Source organism: Pristis pectinata, chromosome 8 (assembly GCF_009764475.1).
Source record: "Pristis pectinata isolate sPriPec2 chromosome 8, sPriPec2.1.pri, whole genome shotgun sequence".
In the NCBI taxonomy this organism is placed as follows: Eukaryota; Metazoa; Chordata; class Chondrichthyes; order Rhinopristiformes; family Pristidae; genus Pristis; species Pristis pectinata.
The window spans coordinates 35597176-35621961 of record NC_067412.1 but is presented as its reverse complement, the minus strand read 5'-3'; the positions used below and the strand labels follow the sequence as shown (position 1 = coordinate 35621961).

Below are 24786 nucleotides of genomic sequence, written 5' to 3'. Positions count from 1 at the left end.
ATGGCAGGGATGGTTGTGTCCATGATGGAGTTGGCTGAGTCCATAACTCTCTGCAGCCTCTTGTAATCCTCTGCATTGGAGCCTCCATACCAGGCAGTGATGCAATCAGTTAGAATGTTCTCCACTGTACATCTGTAGAAATCTGCAAGAGTCTTTGGTGACATACCAAATCTCCTCAAACTCCTAATGAAGTAGAGCTGCTAGCGTGCCGCCTTTGTGATTGCATCAATGTGTTGAGCCCACAATAGGTCCCCTGAGATATTAACACCCAGGAACTTGAAGCTTTTTTTTACAACTGGTGTTGATATCAGAAACTTAGTATCTTAGTTATCATGTTCAGTGCAAATATGGTTATTTATCTTCATGTGATTTATTCAATGAATAATCCTGTGTGCATTGCTAAGAAATGATATTCCACACATGTTACCAAGAATTATCCAGTCATATTCCTCAACGAAAGGAATAAGTAGCTAGCTTGTCACCACAACTAGGAATTGATAAAGACTCTGGGAAGAAAATTCACAGCAAGTCTGAATGAGAAACTCAGCTATTGTAGAATGTAGTCATCTTGTAATAGGAAGCAATATCTTTTTGGTCTGGTCCTGTGTCATGACTCATAGCACCAGCAGTTAGGCTGAAAATCCACGTACTTCTGTCACAGGGCAAGTAATGTGGGAATATTTTACCAATTTAGTCAAAAGTAACAGCTACTTTATAATGCCAATGACAGTACCGTAAGGCTTGTTCGCTAGTTCCTTTCATGGTCATGCCTTTTCTTGTGGTAGTCATCCTCTTCTCCATGACATTGAACTTCAAAGCTGCATTGTTTGGTCTGGGATTTTCGGTATCAAATCTCCCTCTGGCACCAATGATTTGAAGTCACACGTAATGATAGCAAACCTGCTGACATGTTGATCTGAATGATTCCCTTACTTCATCGTGGTCTTTTATATTTCCCAGAAATTTTGCCACTCGCCCTTCTGGCACAGTCCTCACCTAATGGTCACCTTGCACTATCTCATCTGAGAAAGAATACTCTTACGCTTAGCAGTAATCAAGCCACTTTATAATGTGAACTGAACTGCCATGGGTGGATATGAGATTAAGGAAGCTGAAGAGAGACAAAATGGATGTTTGAGCATAAGGATGTGAATTTTGAATTACATCAAAATTCCACCATTGGACTACTCAAAACTATGCATAATATTTTATTGTTTAACAGTGTAATTAAACCTGCATTTGTTTTTTTCTTGTTTTCAAACTTAACATATCTAGATATAGCCTCTAAATTATAAAGAACTTTACTTGCTAATGGTATGATTTTTCACAAAGATAATGGCATTGTCCAGGGGAATAGTTTTAAGCTGTCATTGTTTCATTGAGTCATTTGTCCATTCATAGAACAGTTTCACCAGCCTTACACTGGATTGGGATCTTATCATTCTGAAAGCTTTTAATAAATGGCCTTCAATTTATCGGAAATGTTCAGGAAGAATTTGAATGGGTGATGGGCAGAGTGGAAGAAGGTAACGCTGAGATTCAATAAATGGCTCAGTCTTGTATAAAAATAGTACTTAATGTGAAAAGTGTTCCATACAGTTTCACCGAGGGGAAAATTCACCAGGGTACAACCTTAGAACATAAAAAAAATAGGAGCAGGTGTAAGCTACTCGGCCCCTCAAGCCTGTCCCCACCATCCAATATGATCATGGCTGATCTGCCTCAGGGCCTCATCTCCTCTCCTGTGCTAGTTCCTCATAATCCACAACTTCCTGATCTTTCAGAAATGTATCTATTTCATCTTTAACTGTAACTAATGATCTAGCCTCCACAATCCTCCAGGGTAAAGAATTCTAGAGATACCCCACCTTTTGCTAAAATATATCATCAGCTGCATGATATTTGGGCTATTGTAGTCTTCAAAGCAAATGTGGGAATGGGACACAGCAATTTAGGGACATTAAGCATACCCAGATTAGATGCAGTAGGATTAGATGACTTTCACCAGTCATGAGCATTCCATTACTGCACCTGTTCAACATTTTCCAATTTGTGCACGAACCACCCTGCCAGGTTGGCATTTACTGCTAGCTTTGTGCATTGGATGTAATTTATGCAGTGGCTTTTTTAATGCCTGTGTCCACCCTGCTGCTCTGTTCCTCTGCTAGAATTTGAACAGTAGTGTGGGTTCTTGCTTTGAATTTTGTGACCCCCCCCCCCCCACCCAGTAAAATAATCAACAAATGAGTAAAATTGTTTGCATTGTATAACTATCTTCTTCCTGCTGGTCACAATTTCCCTTTGTTTGCATCTTGCTTATGGGAAGAAAAAAGTACCAGAGATTCTGCAACTGGTAATCTTTCACAATCATTGTGATATCACTCCCCTCATAGTGTGTATTAGAGAGTATATACAGTAAAACTCCGTTAATCTGGCATGCTTGCGACTTTGGTGGTGCCAGACTGGCAGATTTTCAAGACTACTGAATGATGTTCCAATTAATAATATAATGTATAGTTTATAATCTTCAGTGAATACAGTGAGTTTCAAGGGAATGCAAGAAAGAAAACCAGGTGAATTTAAAGGTGTATGGGAACTGGTGCCCCAGTTTAAAGGAAGCACAAGATTTCGGGGGCCAACTGAGTTGGAGTAAGTATGGGAACTGGGATGCCAATGAGTTTAAATTGAGTGCAGTATCCGGAGCCCTGGTGGGTTAAAGGAAGCTTGAAAATCAGCACCTAGAGAGCCAGATGCCAAACCATCAGGATTTCCAAACAATTGGATGGCAAATTATTGGAGTTTTACTGGCCTGATGAGGATAAGCTACATTCCATCTCTTTCGTATTTATTCAGAAAAGAAATGGATTTAGATTTTAAGTGAATATTTACTTTGATTAAACAGTATTAACCTGACCAAGTCCCCCTTATGTAGAGTGAAGGATATGTTCCATTTCATTTGCCTAAACTGGTTTGGATATGAGCTTTCAATAGGCAACATGTTTTATATGCCACATGCTTAAAAAAAAAACTATGCCCATTTAGTTGAGCAGTACTGCTACGATTACTGTGTTGGTATTGATCTATGATCACAGTGAATCACCTGAGGAATTTTGCAGTTATGACTGTTCCAATTGTATTCTGTTAACATCCACGTCTATACTTGCCCATGTCAGAATGTAAATGTTGTAAAACTGTATCAATATATAACTAAGAACATCCATTTGTCGATGGCTAGCTGTAGTAAAATACTGTCAAAGAGATCCTTACATTGTTCTGATGGCAGTCTGTGCAACAACTGGTTAACTTTACAATTGGACTAGACTTTCAGTATTCTGTGTATAGTGTTGCCTGATTCTTTGAGTGCCACTTCTATGGAGAAAAAATTAACTAGTATTTATTTTGAACCTTTGTTAGAATACTCAAGAAGGTTATTCTGAGGTGTAGTTATGGGTTTTAATGTAGATACCAGCATATGAACAATTATACAGTTACTTTTGAGTGAGATTATAGAACCATAGAACAATAGAGCACAATACAGGCCCTTTGGCCCACCATGTCATGCTGACTTTTAAACCACTCCTAAGACTATTTAACCCGTTACTCCCACATCTCTCTATTTTAAATTCCTCCATGTGCTTATCTAACAATCTCTTGAAGTTGACCAATGTATCTGCCTCCACCATTACCCCAGGCAGAGCATTCCATGCACCAACCACTCTCTGGGTGAAAAACCTCCCTTGAACTTCCCATCCATTACCTTAAAGCCATGCCCTCTTGTATTGAGCATTGGTGCCCTGGGAAAGAGTTGCTGGCTGTCTACTCTATTCCTCTTAATATTTTGTACACTTCTATCATGTCTCCCTTCATCCTCCTTCCCTCCAATGAGTAAAGCCCTAGCTCCCTTAGTCTCTCCTCATAATCCATACTCTCTAATCCAGGCAGCATCCTGGTAAATCTCCTCTGCACCCTTTCCAATGCTTCCACATCCTTCCTATAATGAGGTGACCAGAACTGGACACAGTACTCCAAGTGTGGTCTAACCAGAGTTTTGTGGAGCTGCATCATTACCTCGCAGCTCTTAAACGCGATCGCACAACTTATGAAAGCTAACATCCCATAAGCTTTCTTAACTACCCTATCCACCTGAGAGGCAACTTTCAGGGATCTGTGGATATGAACCCCCAGATCCCTCTGCCCCTCCACACTACCCAGAATCCTGCCATTAACCTTGTACTCTGCCTTGGAGTTTGTCCTTCCAAAGTGTACCACCTCACACTTCTCCAGATTGAACTCCATCCGCTACTTCTCAGCCCAGCTCTGCATCCTATCAATATCCGTCTGTAAGCTTCAACAGCTCTCCACACTATCCACAACACCGACCGTTGTGTCGTCTGCAAACTTGCTAACCCACCCTTCTACCCCCTCATCCAAGTCATTAATAAATATCATGAAAAGTAGAGGTCCCAGAATCGATCCCTGTGGGACACCACTAGTCACAGCCCTCCAATCTGAATACACTCCCTCCACCACAACCCTCTGCTTTCTACAGGCAAGCCAATTCTGAATACACACAGCCAAGCCTCCCTGGATCCCATGCCCTCTGACCTTCTGAAGAAGCCTACCATGTGGAACCTTGTCAAACACCTTACTAAAATCCATGTAGACCACATCTACTGCACTACCCTCATCAATCTTCCTGGTCACTACCTCAAAGAACCCTATCAGGCTTGTGAGACAAGATCTTCCCTTCACAAAGCCATGCTGGCTGTCCCTAATTAGTCCATGATTCTCTAAATGCTCATAGATTCTATCTCTTAGAATCCTTTCCAACAGCTTGCCCATCAGATGTAAGGCTCACTGGTCTGTAATTCCCTGGACTATCCCTACTACCTATTTTGAATAAGGGGACAACATTTGCCATCCTCCAGTCCTCCGGTACCATTCCTGTGGACAATGAGGACTCAAAGATCCTAGCCAACAGTTCAGCAATCTCCTCCCTCCCTTATATAAAAGGTAAACAGATTGGAAACTGAAGCAAATTTTTACCAATTTACTTAAAGAACTTGCAGGTCCTATGAACTATGTTGTGAGATCTTCCACAGTCCACCTGAGGGAAAGATGAAAGCTTGGTTTAAATATCTCATCCAAACAATGACATTCATCCAATTTAAAGCCAGTTGATTATTCATGGAATAATCTCTCCCAAATTCAGTCCACTGTGTGTATTTGTTCCTCTTTAGAATGGTTGACATCCTTCCAAAAACCAACTGTTCATATATTTTATGGTCATAGGCTTACCAGAAGCAACAACATTTTGAGCAAAAATAAAGTTTTGATTGTGCATTTCACTAAAACAAAATCGAGTCAAAAGCCTATATGGTGCAGTCAGAAATGTTTTAATGATTTGCTGATGTGGTATTTAGAGATGTTTTATGTCCAGTGAAGAATCAGTGAAAATGCTTTCTAGCTTTTCCTATTTTCCACTTCTTGTCATACAGTGCACTTATCATAAAAGCCACATTTATATTTTGTAGTCTCAATAATTCCATCAGTGGATAGTTTTACTGTTATTTTGCATTATTCATATTGGTTCCATTACAGCTGCAGATTGAGGTTTGTTGCAATTTTTTCTGTTACTCCTATTTCTTATATTCTTATACATAAGCACTCACATGAAACTGGGTGTGCTCTGTGTTAAATTATCTAACAACATAAACACTCATGTTCAGATACTTGTCACACAACCCCTCCCCACTGACCAGCTTTCTCATCACACAAGTCACACTACTTGGCACTGCAAGAATGCAACCATCTGTGAAAATGAACTTGTCATACAATTGCTTGGGAATTTCTTTTTAGAAAAAGTGGTGATCTGGGTGCCTGTGTTAACTAGAGCAACTGAGGCTTGTTCTTAATAATTGATGTTGTAATCAACAATTCTCTTGCATAATTAATCTTCCCAACTGAGTCTGAGTCCTATTTTTCCTCCCTGAAGGATGCAAACTACAGTATTTATATGGGAATACCAAAAGGCTGCTACGCTTTCTTTTCCTCCAAATTTGCTTTTCCAGTGAGGCCATTTGTTATGCCCCATTCTAGTGCATCAGCTGCAAACCTTGCAATGTAGTTAACACAGAAAAGTCTGTACCCTGAAGCATCCTTTAAAAGGTCATTTCCTTATATTTATGAAAAGCAGATGGAGCTGACAATGGCTATTAAAAGATTATTTGCTAAAATAATTCCTCTGAAGCCAAGCCAATTATTGATCCATTTTCTCCTCTTTGTCCATTCAGTTTTAATTGGTTTCAGAAGACTAAACAAATCACAAGTATTACAGGAGCTTTCTCTTCCAAACAAGTTGAAGACATAGCACTCAAAATGATAGAGACCAACATCATCATAGTACTTTAAATACTTAATCCAATTATTTTATGCTCTATAGAATAAATAACCATCCTTGCATTTATAGAAATCCAAAAATTATTTCAAGCCTTAAGTGTATTTGTTGTATGATAAGCCTGATGTGAAAACTTTTTATTTCAAAATCAGACTTTATTCATAAAAATGTACACTAGAAATACAAAACAGTACAGGGCTTTCTTTGCATTCATAATGTTGTCAAGTTGATGCATTTGTAGTGTCATCAAGTTAGTACAACACCGTTTAAATAGCCTCCTTGAGCTATAGCCCCTTTAAATTGTTTGCAGAGCTGTTACATGGGACCCAGCCCCTCATTGTCCAGTGGAGGCTAGACTTTAGATGGCAGACCTTCCCCTGAAAGCCTTTGCATTGGCTGCACCAAGCTTCAGTGCATGCCTTAGCAGGTGCTTCTGCACGCTGGAATATGCCAGACAGCATTATTCACTTGCGAGCAGCTCATACTGGAAGACCATCAAATTTTGGGGAGACCAAAGTACCGCTTTCACCAAGTCAATGATCTTCCAGCAGCACTTGATGTTTGTCTTGGTTTGTGACCCTGGGAACAGCACATAGATCAGAGAGTCTTCTGTTGTGCAGCTGTTTGGGACAAACCTCAACAAGGACCCTTGCATTCTTTTCCAGAAATTCTTTGTAAAGGCACAGTTCCAAAGGGATGGACAGTTGTCTTATCCTCATCACAGCTGTCTTGAGGGCATGATGTATTAGGAGTGAAGCTCCAATGTGAAGGAAAGATATGACAGGGAAGGCCTCTCACTGCCAGCCAAGTGAGGTGTTGGTGCTTTTTTGAGAGTTATGATGAGGCATCTGCCAAATGGTGTTGACTGTCTACTCGGGAGACAATCCTGCATGATCCATAGTGTCCTTTTCCCACAGGGCCTTCAGTATATTCCATGTTGATCACTGCCAGATGGACTTGTGGTCAAGTGCTTTTCTGCAGAAACTTTTCTATTAAGGAAAGGTAATGTGGCCAAGTCCAGCTGAGTGGAAAATAAGGACACCAGATACCAGCATCTGCAGTCTCTTGAGCAACAAACAATCTGCTGGAGGAACTCAGCGGGTCAAACAGGATCTGTGGGGGAGGGGAAGGAACTGTCGACGTTTCTGGTTGGAAACCCTGCATCAGGATATGAAATGTAAGCCTGATGTGAATGAATTGAACTTGACAAAGTTGTGACTGATCACATCTAAAAGTGAGGGACGTGTGATGGTTTTGTGATGTTTAATATATGCAGTTGTAATCATATTTCAAAGGTCCAGCTCAGTTTGCAAGTTTTTTTTAGATCTTAACTCACAATGATCAGTATTCTGACCCTTTATGTATGTTTTGTGACTTGCAAAATTAAAGGAAACAAGATATTTGGTCTGAAAAACAAGTCTGACAAGGTAAAGTTTAATCTCTACAAAATCTCTCCTGTGGGAGAAGCTCATCATAATTTTGCAACTTAAGTCACTGTAGGTAAAGGAAGAGTGAAAATCTTGATCCACTCCTTTCACTTTGAAAGGAATTGGTCACTAGCAGATAATGCTGCTAATTCTTGACTTCCTTTTTTTTTATGGTGGTAGTGAAATCAGGCAAGCTAACTTTGCCTTTGGCCAGTTGTCTTGCAGGTGCCTGCTTCAACCAGTCTGTGTATATAGTCCATTCATCTTGATGTAATAACTCCTCGGCTGCATTATGAATTCTGGAATAGAGCCAGCAAACAGCATTGTTGCTCTGCAAAAAAGCCCAGGGGACAAAAATAATTTGCAATGATTCAGACCCTAGTGAAAACTAATATTCATCTGGCCTCCTGCTGGATTCAATCTGATCCCAATTCACCTGAATGTGTAAGACTAAAAACCTCACTCTGTTCACAAGGGACTGATTGTGTCCAAAATAGGCGGTAACCTGCTGAATGGTGTTAACTTGCAGTTGTGCTAGGGAAGTCAAGTTCAGAAGAATCCACATCTGAACCTTTAACTAAGTCGTGCTTTCTAAAGGTGTTGTCGGGCCTAAGAGTTGGTTTTGGACTTATGTAGCCATTTAAATTTGATGTTTAATGGAGTTTGGAGTAGGTTTGGGAGTAGAGAAAGACATGGAAAAGTAATCACCACTTCGCTTTACCATTTTTATTTCAAACATTCCACCTTCCTCTGGTAATTTTAGATAATTATTCTGCATTTACACCTCCTGCTGACTGATTCTTTGTTCCTATACTTGTCCTGTTACCTCCTCATCTTGCCTTGCAGTATTCTCCTTTAGTTATTTAATTTATTCTACTTTCCATCCCATCATTTGTTTTCCTCTTCCCTATAACACCATTTCACTGCCCCCACTCCAGCTGAACTTCTGTCACACTGTTCTTGAATGAAGTATATGAATTCTATTGTCTATGGTCAGGTGCCTAAATTATTTAACAGGTTCTGGTTTTTGTTCTTCCCTCCCCTCTTTTTTTTATTCTGATACTAAATTGAACAAAAAACAGGCATTTTTTGGTTCTCTAGCCGGGTCTTATATGAAACATTGACGTTGTACTCCTCCACTGATGCTGCCTATCCAGTATGGCTCCAATATTTTCTTGTTTTGATTCTCATCTGCAGTCTCCTAATTGTCATTGATGGCTGTGATGCCAGATTGCTTAGCTAGCTTTCTGCTTTATAAGGTCCTGAATATCTCCTAAGGCAGACTTCCCTGCTCATTAAAGAATTTACCTTGTTTGAAAGTGAATGAGGAAAAGTGTGTCTGGGCATTTCGGCCATTTTCATAGAGAAGTTTACAGATTATTTATTGCATTTCAACTAGTGTCCTTTTTCCACTGCATGTTGTGTTAAGAGCTGCAAATAGTTTGTGGACTTGCATTGGAAAGAAATGGATCTTTTAAACAGTTGTACCTTGGTATGAAAGAACAAATGGTGTTGTGTTAAGTAATTCCTTCTGGGGCTGTAATGCTTGGATTTTAGTTTCCTGCCCTTCAATACTGTCTCCAGGAGGAAAGGGTTGCTGTAACTTCACCCTGTGACCAGCTTTCTGCCTTTGGCTCCTAAAGGCATTGATTCACCATTTGGGGTTTGGCTCCAAGTGTGCAGGCTCATTAGTGATGCCTCAGTTATGACCTGAGAGTATGAAAACTGGATTTGTGTGGAGAATTTTACAATGTAGATTACTTTTCCAGAAATGGCGCTGAAGCAGAATTCATAGCAGGACTTAATTCCCAATCACTTCTACATTCTTTTTAAGAAAACTTAATAGCTGTGGGGGAAAGGCACAGACTAAGTGAACAACTTTCAGAAAACTGGTGTTAGTACAGAAAGCAGCCTGACCACTTCCTGCTTTTCTCTTACTGCAAAATATATTTTAATAAAAGTTCAGAAGTGTGTAATGCTGAACGTTTGACATTTTCATAATGTCATGTTTTTCCTGTTACTTGAACAATAACACATCAGTTATTGTTCATTTATAACCCTAAATCAAATAGATCTTGGGGTTTTAATACAGATTTCAATCAATTTAAAACTCTGGCCCTTGCCCATGGATCCTCTGTAGAGTCGGTATCCAACTTTAGCATGCCCCTTAGAACACAGTTCTGGACCTTTTGAGTGTGCTAGTTTGTGGCATTTCGTCGTGGACAACACATCGGACTGGGAGACTAATGAGTTTGGGCATGCCAGAGGATGTCTTTTACTGCATTGATGGTTTCCCAGCAGTGGCTGATGTTTGTCTCTCTGGGAACAGACCACATAGTACAGAGATCTGTTATGTGGCTGTTCGGGTTGAATCTTAACAAATACCCTTGCATCTCTTGGGCATTCCTGGCAGAGATGCATTCTCAAAGGAGATGGGCAGTGGTCGTTTCCAGTGCAACTATCACAAAGGCAGTGCGTTGTGCCAGTATTCCAACTAAGAAAGATCTGATGGGTTGAGCCTTTCTCACTACCACAGCAATACAAAGCAACATCTGATGCTTGTTTGAAAGCTTTGCTGATGAGGCATACTGCAAAAAACAAACTTTGACAGTCTATTAGGGGAACCACCTATTGGATGCATTCTCTCTTTTTCCTGTAGAAATCTGATAACATTATGTGCAGACCCCTGAGTAATTGATTCATAATCTAAGGTTCTTCTGGATAAAGTATCGTACTAGGGACAGGTGGTGTGGAACAGTCCAATTAAATTGAAAGTTTCGAGACAAAATGGCCAGACCCATCCTGTGCAATGCTGAGAATAAATAGAATTTCTACACGTTATGAAACTTGGTGTTTGCATATTCAAGGTCCATGCAGAGCTTGATGTAGTCACATGTGAAGTTAGCAGTAAGAACAAGGGTACCTTTTGTGCCTCTGTTTCTGGAGATTTATTCATCAAGGTTCTGCAAACTTGCTTTACTGTTGAGCCCCTGATGAAACAAAAAAGAATGGACTTGGGTGATTTGCTATTGCACAATTGTAGAATATAGCCAAACCTGTACCAGGTACAGCAACACTAAGAGCCTCCATACCTGAGGACTAGGTTCTTTTCTGTCATTGACAGGGAGTGCTGTTACCAATGTACTTGTTCTTTTTCCACTTCCTGACCTGTAAAATTCCATGGTCTTGAAATACCAAGGGCCAGGTGCTGTTGTAGCTCAATTTACTACTAGATAAGCTCATTGTGCTTTAGGTGAGAGAGAGACAAATGGATTTTTTTAATGGAATGAACAAAGCTGGCTTTTACAAAAATCCACTAGAGCAGGGGATGTTGTGTGTCTCTATTTTTGTGTGATGGAAATCCATGAAATCCTCATGATCACTTTCTAGCTTATTTCATAGTAAAACCTACCTGCCAACCATCTGGTTATATGCAACAATCTTGTCACTGTTGCAACAATACATTAATTCAGTGTAAACCTTGTGATTTAAGGAATCTCCTGAAGCATATTACTACCAGGGGGTTGTGGCTATGTTTTATCTGATGGTGTAATGCATTTTTGGGATTTGACCAAGACACAGCATAGCTAAGTATTTCTGCATGTTTTGGAATGGACAGCTAATGAAAGCTTGTGATTCCTACTCTGTCTACTTTATGTATAGTCATACTCAGCACTACTAGAACAATGTTGTTCCACCCATGACCTCCTTGCTATTTTTCATACTGTTCTTTAGATTAATATTGCAACAATCCAGAGGGAATCAATGCTAGAAGGAGATTAGAATCCTTCAGTAATGGGAGAGGAGCCAATCATGATGAAAGTATGAGCACTTTGACTAGATTGTGACTGTTAAAATGGAAAATGTTGTCAAATTGTTATCATTGAGGGGTCAGCGGTCGAAAGGGTGAGCAGCTTCAAGTTCCTGGGCGTCAACATCTCAGACAATCTATCCTGGGCCTAACACGTTGATGCAATCGTGAAGAAGGTGTGGCAGCAGCTCTACTTCATTAGGAGTTTGAGGAGATTTGGTATGTCACCAAAGGCGATTACAAATTTCTATAGATGTACGGTGGAGAGCATCCTGACTGGTTGCATCACAGCCTGCTATGGAGGCTCCAATGCACAGGATTACAAGAGGCTGCAGAGGGTTATAGACTCAGCCAGCTTCATCACAGACACATCAAGGACATCTTCAAGAGGCGGTGCCTCAAGAAGGCGGCATCTGCCGTTAAAGATCCTCACCATCCAGGATGTGCCCTCTTCTCGTTACTGCCATCAGGGAAGTGGTACAGGAGCGTGAAGACCAAAACTCAACGATACAGGAACAACTTCTTCCCCTCCACCATCAGGTTTCTGAATGATCCATGAACACCACCTCGTTATTCTTTATTTGGCACTATTTATTTATTTTTGTAATTTATAGATGTTATGTCTTTGCACTGTACTGCTGTCACAAAACGGCGAATTTCATGCCATATGTTGGTGATAATAAATCTGATTCTGAGCATCATTTCACAAATAGTATACACCTGCCTCTTCAACCACCTACTTTGAGTTTCTAGTTGGAGGCTAAGTGAAGCATGTGTAATGCTGACCTGGCAAACATCAGAGCAGAATTTAATTCAACTGAGCATCTACTTTCCAAATCTAAGCTCACTGTTTGGTTTTTGGATGCAACTTAATGCAGATATGGAAATACTCAGCAGACAAAGAAATCTCGGCAAGGAGAGAAACAGTTGACCTTACCATTTAGAGCTCCTGTTCTTTCCACAGATGCTACCTGGTGGTCTTTAATTCCATTTTCAAATGCATTTTAAGTGTGTTTGGATGCCATATGCAAGTCCAAGGTTTCAGGCTTTGTTATTGGTGATGTTTCAGGCTCCCAGTGCAGAATGCTTTCCTGCGCATGAGATCTTTAAAGTGAACTCACTATTTTCCAAAAAAAAGGCATGGTCTTATGATGGCTCTGGGAATTGCAGAAGGTTATTCTGGATTTACTACAAAAAAAATGAATCCATGGGCATATTCATTTCCTAATACTAGGCTATATTCTAATGAATCTATTCTCCCAATATCCTTTGTATGGTATGGATCTCAATACTGCTTAAAGTACTCCAACTCCTAAAGGTTTGTACAGGCTCATTATTTCATTCTGGCTTTTATCTTCCATACCTCTTGTAAAGCTTAGAATTTCAGTAATTTTCTTTTTTACGACCTTATTAACCTCACCCTCAATCTTTCACAACACTGAACATAATTCCATTCACAATAAATTTTCTCATGCATTTTTAACAAAATGCCATTCCTCATACTCATTGACTTTCATCTGACACTTTTTAGCTCATTCCCCTGTCTTACTTTTAGATCAATGTAACTCAGTCGACATTGTGTTTGCTGGAGCTATCTAGTGATCTGCTGGAAAGTATGGAGTTTGGATGATAGAGTTCAACTGAAATTTGCTCAAATCACATTGTTTGGCAACACTCAGATTGCCTGCTTATATGGAGAACTTGGGTACCATAGAACTTTTCAAGTAGAGATGGATGGAAACAGACTCTTTCCAATAATTGGTGGGTGAAGAAAAGCCACAGAAGCAAGTTAGAATGCAAAAGCTGAGAAGCAGAAACCTTCCTTGAGCTCTGTCTCAATCAAAATTTAATATTTTATAGGAAAGTAGAGTAAAATACATTTAATCTGGCAGGCCAGGGACTTTGGTACCAGACTTTTTTGGACTATTAGATGTTATTTCAATTAAACGTTCTTTTAATTCTTTGTTTAGATGTTACACAATACAGTAATATAATAAATCTTCTAGTGAACTTAGTGAGTTTCAAGAGTGCAGGAATCAGAGCACCAGTAAATTAGAAGGAGCATGGGAGTGAGGCCTCAGTGGGTTTAACGGGAATGCGAGAACCAGGACCCCACTGAACTTACCAGGAGTCCAATGTGTTAGAGAGAACATGGACTCAGCATCTAGTGAGCCAGATGCTGAACCATCACAATTTCCAAACAATTGGATAGTGGATTATAGGACTTGTACTATACTTGCATTCCAAAATAGCTTATGGGTCATTACTGCCATTGTGTTAACTTTTTAATGTGTTAAAATGCAATTATGATACTCCACAGAGAACAGAAAACAAACTGCAGCTTTTTGATAGCCCGGGCTTCTAACTGTTCCATTTTCTAATTAGTCACTGGCTCTTTTGAGTCTAGTCGGCTTTTCATTCTTTGTAGGTAACAACTCCCATTGTTCCTTTAATTTGGGAACTAGATGGTGCAGTTGCCTCCTGGTTCCCCATTCATTCATCCTTAACTGGGGTGAAAAGTACTGCCCCTGCTACGAAGTGGTCCCTGGCTGCTGTGAGAAACAACAAAAAGTAAACTGACATGAAGCATTGAATTCATGATCTTGTCACTCTGCAATATTGGATATTTATACTCAATACCCAATAGCACCTCCACAGCTATATTCCATTTTTCTTTTGATTTTCAACATTCAGCAGATGCATCAGAGTTGGAAAGATTTCAGATCTCATGTCTTCATATTCCATTTGCATTCAGTGTTTACTTGTATTGTACAGACTCTAAATTGGACCGTGACCAAATTAATACATTAATCAAGTCGTGGTTATGGGTAATACTCCACGTAAGTAAGCTATACTATTCCCATGTGTGCCACATGGGAGCAGAGGATGGATAGGAAGAAAATCAAATACAAGTCCTCCCCTAGTTATGACAGGGTTCTGTTCCTGTGAACTGTACGTAATCCAGACAGTTGCAAGTCAGAAATGTGGCTGCAAACTAAGTTCCCATATAGCAGAAGATGCCTGCAGCAGCCGGCAAATCAATCCCACCGATCTCCCAAACATTCTTTCATATGTATGGGCTATACCTAAATTGGGCGTTCATAACCTGGTGAGGACCTGTAGTTTTAAAAAATGAATTGGTATATGAAAAACATGTTTGAATGTACTTGCAGAGTAAAATATTTTTGTAACCAGATAACTGTGTTTGAATTGCAGGATGATACTGGTGCCTATCTAATAGACCGAGATCCCACCTATTTTGGCCCAATCCTGAACTACCTGCGGCATGGAAAGCTGGTTATTAATAAAGATTTAGCAGAGGAAGGCAAGTCGTCTTGGTGCATCTTCAGCTTTTATTTAATTTGTGATTGACCAAGCTCATTAAGCTTTGGTTTGAGTTTGACTAAATTCTCACTTTCTCTGCCTGTGACATTATTCCTGACGCAGCTTTCAGATATGACATAATTACATAACTAGTGTATCAGTAAAAGAGCAGCATTTTAAAACTGTCTTCACCCTAAGAGTTGAGAATTGAGTAGTGATTAAGGAACCTTTCAAATTCTACACAGGTTATGGTTTAAAATATTTCATTATTGTTTTGCTCCTTTCAGGTGTACTGGAGGAAGCAGAGTTTTACAACATCACATCACTAATAAAGTTAGTGAAAGACAGGATAAGAGAGAGAGACACCAAAACATCACAGGTGAGTGAAAAGAGACCTGATCCAAAGACATGAAATTATCCTTGAGGACTGGTGGGGTGAGGTTGGGAACAAGAAATTCAAGTGGTTAAAGAAAAACTTGTATTTTTGTAGTAATCTTCATGCACATTTCAGGGCATACCAAGGTATTTTATAGTTCCAATTTTGGGGATTAGAGTCCCACATTTGGCACATGGGTTCTCACATTCCCTTTAAACCCACTGAGGCCTCACTCCCATGCTCCTTCTAATTTACTGATGCCCCGATTCCTGCACTCCCTTGAAACTCACTAAGTTCACTAGAAAATTTATATTACTGTAGTGTGTAACATCTAAACAAAGAATTAAAAGAATGTTTAATTGGAATAACATCTAATAGTCCAAAAAAAGTCTGTCAGTCTGGTACCAAAGTCCCTGGCCTGCCAGATTAAATGTGTTTCAATCTACTTTCCTAGTTTGAGGGGGGTGGGAACCAGAGGGGTAGGTCAGAGGAAGAAGTAGATGGGGAGAAGTCAGATCTAACATGTAGAGAGGCTTTGAGGAAGGAGAAGCAGAGTACGGGGTATAAAGGTGGAAAGATGGATGGGCTAAAGTGCATTTACTTAAATGCAAGAAGTATCAGGAATAAGGGTGAACTGAGAGCTTGGATAAGTACATGGGACTATGATATTGTGGCTCTTGCAGAGACTTGGCTGTCACCAGAGGAGGAATGGATATTGAATATTCCTGGTTTTCAGTGTTTTAAAAGGTATGGGGGGGGGGGGGGGTTGGTGGGAGGGAGGGGAGAAGAGGAGGAGGGGTGGTGATACTGGTCAGGGAAACCATTACAGCTGCAGAAAGAGTGGATAATGTAGAAGGATCCTCTCTAGAGTCAGTATGGGTGGAAGTTAGGAACAAGAAAAGAGCAGTTACTCTACTGGGAGTATTCTATAGGTCCCTGGCTCTCTTCCCCCCCCCCCCCACTGGCAGCAGCAGGGATACTGAGGAGCAGATTGGGAGGCAGATTTTGGAAAGGTGCAAGAATAACAGGGTTGTTATGGGAGACTTCAACTTCCCAAATATTGATTGGCACCTACTTAGTGCCAAAAGTTTAGATGGGGCAGAGTTTGAGTGTGTCCAGGACGGATTCTTGTCACAGTATGTTGACAGGCCGACTAGAGGGAATGCCATATTAGATCTAGTATTAGGTAACGAACTGGATCAGGTGACAGATCTCTCTGTTGGTGAGCATTTGGGGGACAGTGACCACCACTCCATAACCTTTAGCATTGTCATGGACAAGGATAGGAGCAAAGAGGACAGGAAGATATTTAATTGGGGAAGGGCAAATTATGAGCCTATTAGGCTAGAACTTGAGAGTGTAAATTGGGATGACACTTTTGAAGGGAAATGTACTATGGAGATGTGTTCGATGTTCAGGGATCTCTTGCAGGATGCTAGGGATAAATTTGTCCCGGTGAGGCAGAGAAAGAATGGCAGGGTGAAGGAACCATAGGTGACAAGAGAGGTGGAACAACTAGTTAGAAAGAAGGCAGCATACATAAGGTGTAAGCAGCAAGGATCAGATAGGGTTCGTGAGGAGTACAGAGTAGCAAGGAAGGAACTTAAGAAGGGGACATGAAAAGGTTTGGCAAGTAGGGTTCAGGAGAATCCCAAGGCTTTTTTCTAGTACGTGAAGAGCAGAAGGATGACGAGAGTAAAGGTAGATCCGATTAGAGACAAAGATGGGAAGATGTGCCTGGAAGCTGTAGAAGTGGGTGGGGTTCTCAATGAATACTTCTCTTCAGTATTCACCAAGGAGAGTGGTCTTGATGACGCTGAGGACAGTGTTGGTAAGGTTAATGTTCTAGAGCATGTAGATATCAAGAGTGGATGTATTGGAGCTGTTAAAAAATATTAGGACAGATAAGTCCCCAGGGCCTGACAGAATATTCCCCAGGCTGCTTTGCAAGGCAAGGGAGGAGATTGCTGAACCGTTGGCTAGGATCTTTGAGTCCTTGTTGTCCACGGGAATGGTACCAGGGGATTAGAGGGTGGCAAATGTTGTCCCCTTATTCAAGAAAAGGTAGTAGGGATAGTCCAGGGAATTACAGACCAGTGAGCCTTGCCTCTGTGGTGGGCAAGCTGTTGGAAAGGATTCTAAGAGATAGGATCTATGAGCATTTAGAGAATTATGGACTAATTAGGGACAGCCAGCATGGCTTTGTGAAGGGAAGATCTTGCCTCACAAGCCTGATAGGGTTCTTTGAGGTGGTGACCAGGAAGATTGAGTGTGGTGCAGTGATGTGGTCTAATGGATTTTAGTAAGACGTTTGACAAGGTTCCACATGTAGGCTTCTTCAGAAGGTCAGAGGGCAAGGGATCCAGGGAGGCTTGGGCTGTGTGTATTCAGAATTGGCTTGCCTGTAGAAAGCAGAGGGATGTGGTGGAGGGAGTGTATTTGGATTGGAGGGCTGTGACTAGTGGTGTCCCATAGGGATCGGTTCTGGGACCTCTACTTTTCATGATATTAATGACTTGGATGAGGGGGTAGAAGGGTGGGTTAGCAAGTTTGCAGAGGACACAAAGCTCGGTGTTGTGGATAGTGTGGAGAGCTGTTGAAGCTTACAGACGGATATTGATAGGATGCAGAGCTGGGCTGAGAAGTAGCAGATGGAGTTCAATCCGGAGAAGTGTGAGGTGGTACACTTTGGAAGGACAAACTCCAAGGCAGAGTTCAAGGTTAATGGCAGGATTCTGGGTAGTGTGGAGGAGCAGAGGGATCTGGGGTTGATATCCACAGATCCCTGAAAGTTGCCTCTCAGGTGGATAGGGTAGTTAAGAAAGCTTATGGGATGTTAGCTTTCATAAGTCGTGGGATCACGTTTAAGAGCTGTGAGGTAATGATGCAGCTCTACAAAACTCTGGTTAGACCACACTTGGAGTACTGTGTCCAGTTCTGGTCGCCTCATTATAGGAAGGATGTGGAAGCGTTGGAAAGGGTGCAGGGGAGATTTACCAGGATGCTGCCTGCATTGGAGAGTATGGATTATGAGGAGAGACTAAGGGTGCTAGGGCTTTACTCATTGGAGAGGAGGAGGATGAGAGGAGACATGATAGAGGTATACAAAATATTAAGAGGAATAGATAGTGGACAGCCAGCACCTCTTTCCTAGGGCACCAATGCTCAATATAAGAGGGCATGGCTTTAAGGTAATGGGTGGGAAGTTCAGAAGGTTTTTAACCCAGGGAGTGGTTAGTGCATGGAATGTGCTGCCTGGGGTGGTGGTGGAGGCTGATATGTTGGTCAAGTTCAAAAGATTGCTAGATAAGCATATGGAGGAATTTAAAATGGGGGGATATGTGGGAGGAAGTGGTTAGATAGTCTTAGGCGTGGTTTAAAGTTTAGCACAACATGGAGGGCTGAGGGGCCTGTATTGTGCTGTATTGTTCTATGGTTCTATAACCCAGGCATCCTGGCCAATATGGAACTCTCAAGCCATATAGCTGAAAATAAAAATCCTGCCGTTATCCTTGCTGTGTGCAAAATAGCTACTGCAATTTCAATATTGCAACACTGACTAGATTTTCAGCCTTCTGACTCAGTAAGAGTATTACCCACTGGGCATGGCTGACACTAATCTTGAAGATTACTGACACTGTATTCCCAATAATGGCAAGTTTGTTCTCTAGATGGATGCCGGGAGCTCCCTCAGCACTGCCACTTCTAAAGAGTGGTCAAATTTAGTCTCTTGTTATTGGTCTTCTAAAGTTGTTTTACAATATTGCATTTTCATACAGAACATTGGAACAAATGAAGACTATCGTTCCCTGTGCCAGTTTAGGTTTTTATATTATGGCTAATCTGTATCTTGCTGCCTTTTGCCCCTGTAAACCATCCCCCTTCCCCACCCCAAACCTTGATTTCAATCCCTTCAGAGCTTTGCCCAACAAAAAACAATCTATCCACCTCTGTCTTATTGGCTTCAATTTACAGGCTGTTGGGGAAGGGGCTCCTGAATATCTCTACTGTTCATGTGAAAAGTGCTTCTTTATTTCACTCACAAATAGTCCAGCATTGCTTTTATGATTCAGGCTGCTGGCGCTAAATGATTCTATCTGATTTTTAGGTTGCATTTTGTACTTGCATACCAGCTTCTAATTTGTGTTCAGGGCACTTGTATTTCTATGCTTTTCCGCAGCCCCAAGTTTCACAGAATGAGTAGACACTCCAGCTGTTCGTACCAAGATGTATTCATAATAGCAGTAATTCTGTGTGACTATTATTTTTGTTTATATTCATTCAAGGGATGTGGACTTAACAGGCTGAGCTAGCATTTAATTTCCCATCCCTTGTTGCCCTTTAAAAGGTGGTGGTGAACTGCCGCCTTGAACAGCTGTAGTCCTTGAACAGTGAGTATAACCATAAAGCTGTTGGGGAGAGAGTTCCAGGATTTTGACCCAAAACACAGTGAAGGAACAGCAACCAATTGTGAAAAATAAAGTGTAATTGCTTGAAATATAGAAAGTCCTGTAGCAATTTCATGCCCCTGCCATGCCGAGCTTGCTGATCTAAGCTGGAACTTTGTAGGTCTTGCCATCATAATTCAGTAGATAAATATTAACCTCCGTTTCTGAATTTGTTTCCTACACAACACTGGAAAAATATAAGTGCGAACTGCCAGGGAGTAGCTAGGTTACCAATACCCAGTCACCTTCTACCAGCAACTTTCCATGCAACCACAGAGATGCAGCATCTACTCTTTTATGTCTTCCCTGCCTCCCATCCATGAATCAAATCTTCTTTTCAAGCAAAGCATCAATTCACTTGTACCACATGCAATCTGGTGTACTGCATTTGGTGCTCTTGATGGCATCTCTTCTACACTGGAGAACCCAAACACTGCCGAATGTCAATCCTCAAGTTGCATTGAAGCCCAACATAAGTCTGAGGAGTAGAATCTCATCTTCATACTTGGCACAATCAAGCCTATTGAATCCAATGTAGCTGTCCCCCAACAATCGAACATTCACTATAACAAGGAGTTTTATTTAATATAATTCTTCGCTTCACGAAGATGTCACTCTCAACAATGAAGGGTGGGTTGCATGTTTCACAACTCGCTGTACAATCTCAAACAAAATAAAGTAGGCCTGATGACCAGTCCCACTGGGATATCTTCACTGGTTTCACTAACTTGGAACAACTGGACCTGAAGAAACTCGTTGTACACCACCACCCAGCAATGGACCACCATCTTGAGAACAATAGGCATAAGTACAGTGACATCAGGCTGTAAGCTGTGTACTTGGGAATAGGCATTTGTGCAACGACATCACTGCATGGGGAGCAACTCCAGGGGGAGAGCAGCAAGTTCCCACTGACAAACCAGCAGGGCAGAACCGACCAGCAATCACGAGTCACTGAACCAGATCCACTCTGATCCTGATCTGAAAACATGGGTCAGTGAGCAACTTCTGCTGCTGCTTCTCCACCACTTGTCCACTGCTCACACTACCAACTTCTTAGCACTGAGTACCAAAATGCATTTTTTTTTTCAAAAGCAATCATGGGAAGGCTGCCAGCCCTTTAAGAAATTTTCACATAATGCAGGATTCTTTAGGCACAAAAGCCTATAGTTAAATGTGAAAAATTTGTCAACCTGTAATGTTAATTTTATTTTTCTCCCCACGGTTGCTGTCCAACCTGCTGAGTATTTCCAGCATTGTTTTATTTCATATTTCCAACATCTGTGGTGTTTCATATTTTTTAATTTTTGTTTTTTTTCTCCTTTGTTCTCTATTTTCATTCGCCTTCTTATAACACCTCCAGACTGATCAGCTACAATTAACAAACCTTCACTATTCTCTCGCAGTCACCTCTTTCTTGGTCTCCACCCTATTACAGAATTCCCTTTGGTTGTCTCCCTTCTCTCTTCCCCTTCTCTGCAACCTTTAAGTTTACTTCCAAAATGTCATCAACCTGAATCACTAACTGAATTTCTGTCTCCAAATGTGCTGCCTGATGGCTGAGTATTTCCATCATTTACAGTTTGTGTTTATAGTAAATGGGGTAAAACAATGTTGTAGCCCAAAATTTAATATTAAATATCAGCAATTTTCCCTGGAAAGATCAGATTTAGAGAACTTAAAGAATTAAAAAAACGTATTTCCACCATATATTCCAAATTTTCTTCATGACTAAATATCTAACCCATGTTTCCGGCCCTTTCATGCAAAGAATAGACAGTGAGAAGTAGAAAGCAAAGTAGCAAAAGGTTATGTAGATATTGAACACCACTTTGTCTTTAATGAGTTGTATTTGGGATTTCAACCCTGGATAGAGGAGTTTTTGTTGTGTAAATTAGTATGCAAATAAATATCAATTTGTTGAATGTTTTTAGCTTAAGTGTGGTCATTTAAGTATGAAGGCCGTAGCAACATTTTGAATTCATTTGTAAAATGCCACAGTGAATATGTTCACAAAATGTTACTCAAGGAGATTAATGCAGTTGATATGAGTGCTGATTACAGTACTAAAGAAGTGACTTTACTCAGGAACTGCCAAGTCAGCCTAGAGCACAGGAAAAGCTGCAGCCTGCCTTCTGCAGAGCCTGCTCAACTCCACTCTTTAATAGAGGTATTGTGCTGCATATTTGGTGAGATTAAGTGCTGAGTTCAGCCTGTGTCAGGGTTTCTCAGCAAACCTCTTGCAGATATTTAAATATTAAGTAGTCTTCTGTTCTTGCATTAGACAGTGGAAAATTGGGCAGGATTTCCTGCTCAGTTTATCTATCCACGCTTCCCTGGTGGAAATCTACATCTAGCTGAAATTAGAATAACATAATGGTCTTTGTTTAGTCATATGTGATAATGACCATCCTGAAAGGAACTAGAATATGGCAGAAAATTTACAACCAAAAATGTTCTTTCAGGGCATTGGACAGTCTTGTTAGGTAATACACCTATTTGACAGTTTCACTTTACATTGGAAAAACAGTTATTTTCAAGGATACAAAATGAACTCATTCAGTGAAAATATATGTACTATCCCTGTTTAATAATTAGCCACTCGAGAATGACCATTGACATGAAAAGTATGCCTTCTGCACAAGTCTAGTGAACCCAAACATCAAATCCAATCCATTCCACCATGCATCTGAGCTATCAGGGCAATTCAATTTACACCTAACAGGAATCTAATGCACTCACACTTTCCTCCCTGTTGGTAGCTTTTTTTTAAATTGCCTTACTGCTTGCATAGAGAACTTTTGGAAATTAAGGGTTGAATGTACAGGGATTGGTGGGGAGGAAGACAGAGGCTTGGGATAGAAAGGAAGTTGAGGATGGGTGGGAAGAGGTTCTGAAGGGGATCAAATGGATATCAGGCCTTGTCAACAGTGCAAATAGAGACAAACTTGGTGTAATTTGTACCTGGTGAGTTTATCTTCATTTCAGTTATGTTTTTAATAATCTTGTCCCAGCTGAAGATTAAATGAACATTATTCCCATTATTGGAAGTTGCCAGTGTTCATTGTATTCCATAACATTTTGTTTTAATGGCTCTGAGGTAATTCAATTCTTCCTGCCTGTAATCCTCAGATCCCAATGAAACATGTCTACAGAGTGCTACAGTGCCAAGAAGAGGAACTCACCCAGATGGTGTCGACAATGTCTGACGGATGGAAGTTTGAACAGGTGAAAATGTTAAAATATTCAGTGGAACTGAAAATCAATCAAAAAAATTGTGTTGTAGTTGAGAATAATCAAGAGCCTCTTTCATTTAGGTCCTCCACACAATACTGTTAGAAATGGGTAGCTGTGTCTTTAGTAGTAGTTGGCTGCATCAAACACAGATTAAAAGCATGCCATTTTCTTGAACTACTTCTTGATTCATTATTTTAGCTGGGAAACTAACATTTCTGACTTGGAGTTGAATATTTAAAATGAATCTGGTCAGAAACTGTTTGTAAATCTTGTGATACAAACAAAGGCAGTGCTCAGAAACTACAGTTGCTGCAGAATGATTCCTTCCCAACTTTTTTATTGTGATTAAAGTGGGGACATAGTTGATCTTCCATTCCATGACAAGATTCTTTACTAAAATATTTCCACTACTGCAGTTCTCACTCCCGTGATTAGAAGTATATCTGGACAATGCATTTATGATTGCATAATTTCAATCTTCTTACCTGTAATTTAGGTCTCTCATGTTAAGGCTAAACCCTAAAAAAAAAACTCTTCTCATTGGAAATCATAACTAAGTTGCTGCATTATTTCACTGTCTAGTTTTGGAGAAGAGGTATAAAAACAATACGAGCTGTATCCACATTTTCCATTTGTAATCTTTCATACCCATGTTTATAATGGACCAGCAGCGCTAATACTGGCAGGAAAGTGCAATTACAGCAATACCTATTAACACAAACAATGTGCAAATTACAGTATAAGGAGAATAGTCAATGTGTTGGACTGTCATCTCAGACTGTTACCCTTGCTCAATTTTCTTCCTCTCTCCATCTCAGTCTACTGCACCTAAATGCAATGCTGGTTTTGACTCTCATGAGCCCCACAGGAGATCAGGCAACTCTTTTTATATTTACAGAAAACAAGGCTTGCATTTACATGTTGTCCAGTTGCATTTCTCAGAAACCCTTGGTGTGTCTCATGCACGTGTTGCTTTGACTTTTTTTTAGGAAAATAGCCTGACAAGTGAGAGAGTACCTTATCTGAGCAAGCGTAATACTACACATTCCCTGTCAGTAGAGTTTCTGGCTTTGTTTACATCACTTGGTCTCTGACCAAGTGTGCCAAAGATGATTGTTTAAATCTTCCAAATCCAAGAATTTTCTCCTGGCAGCTGCTGTTTCCTGCTCCCCAGAATCTCTTGAACAATTCAAGCTTTGAGCTGGTTTTATATAACCAAATGTAACTAAAGTTACTTAATCTGCTGATTTTCCATTTGCTTCATGAGAAAATAATTTCAGATAATTCAATTAAAGATTGAGGTCAATATTTCTGAGCCAGCTAAGCAAACTCTAATGGTTTGGTTGGAAAACTATAATTTTTTAGGGTTGAATTCTGACTTCATTTCAAATAATGATTTTAAATCTTGGAGTTGTTCATTTTACAAATATTGTACTGTATATCCCAGAGTGTGGTAATGTTTGATCTGTTTTCCCTTCCGCCAACTTAATTCTGCTCTTTTGAAGTAGCAACTCTTATGAGGAAATACTTCTCAGTGTCTCACCCAGATCCCCACCCCGCATGTTTCTCCACAGTTATTTGCACCCCACCTTCAATCCCTCCACCCTGTTTCATTCTCTTCACGACTGCTGGATGACACTCCTTCCTCATTCTTGCAACATGTCATCCCTTGGTGGCCATGTTATGAAAGTGGTGTTTACAATCTGTTCGTCTACATGTGGCATGACTCAAACCCCATCCTGTCCTTTTCCGTTTTTTCCAGTTGA

The 24786-nt window shown here is 40.5% G+C and overlaps 1 protein-coding gene across 2 annotated transcripts in view; it reads left to right on the top strand.

Annotated features, from left to right (window-relative positions):
• Window positions 1-24786, top strand: part of LOC127573615 (BTB/POZ domain-containing protein KCTD5-like) — a 60666-nt gene that overhangs the window by 12773 nt on the left and 23107 nt on the right. For both annotated transcript variants that reach the window (XM_052021994.1, XM_052021993.1), the window contains exons 2-4: window positions 14852-14960; window positions 15247-15338; window positions 22916-23011. In XM_052021994.1, the coding sequence (XP_051877954.1) occupies window positions 14852-14960; window positions 15247-15338; window positions 22916-23011 (297 nt within the window). The remainder of the gene's footprint in view (window positions 1-14851; window positions 14961-15246; window positions 15339-22915; window positions 23012-24786) is intronic.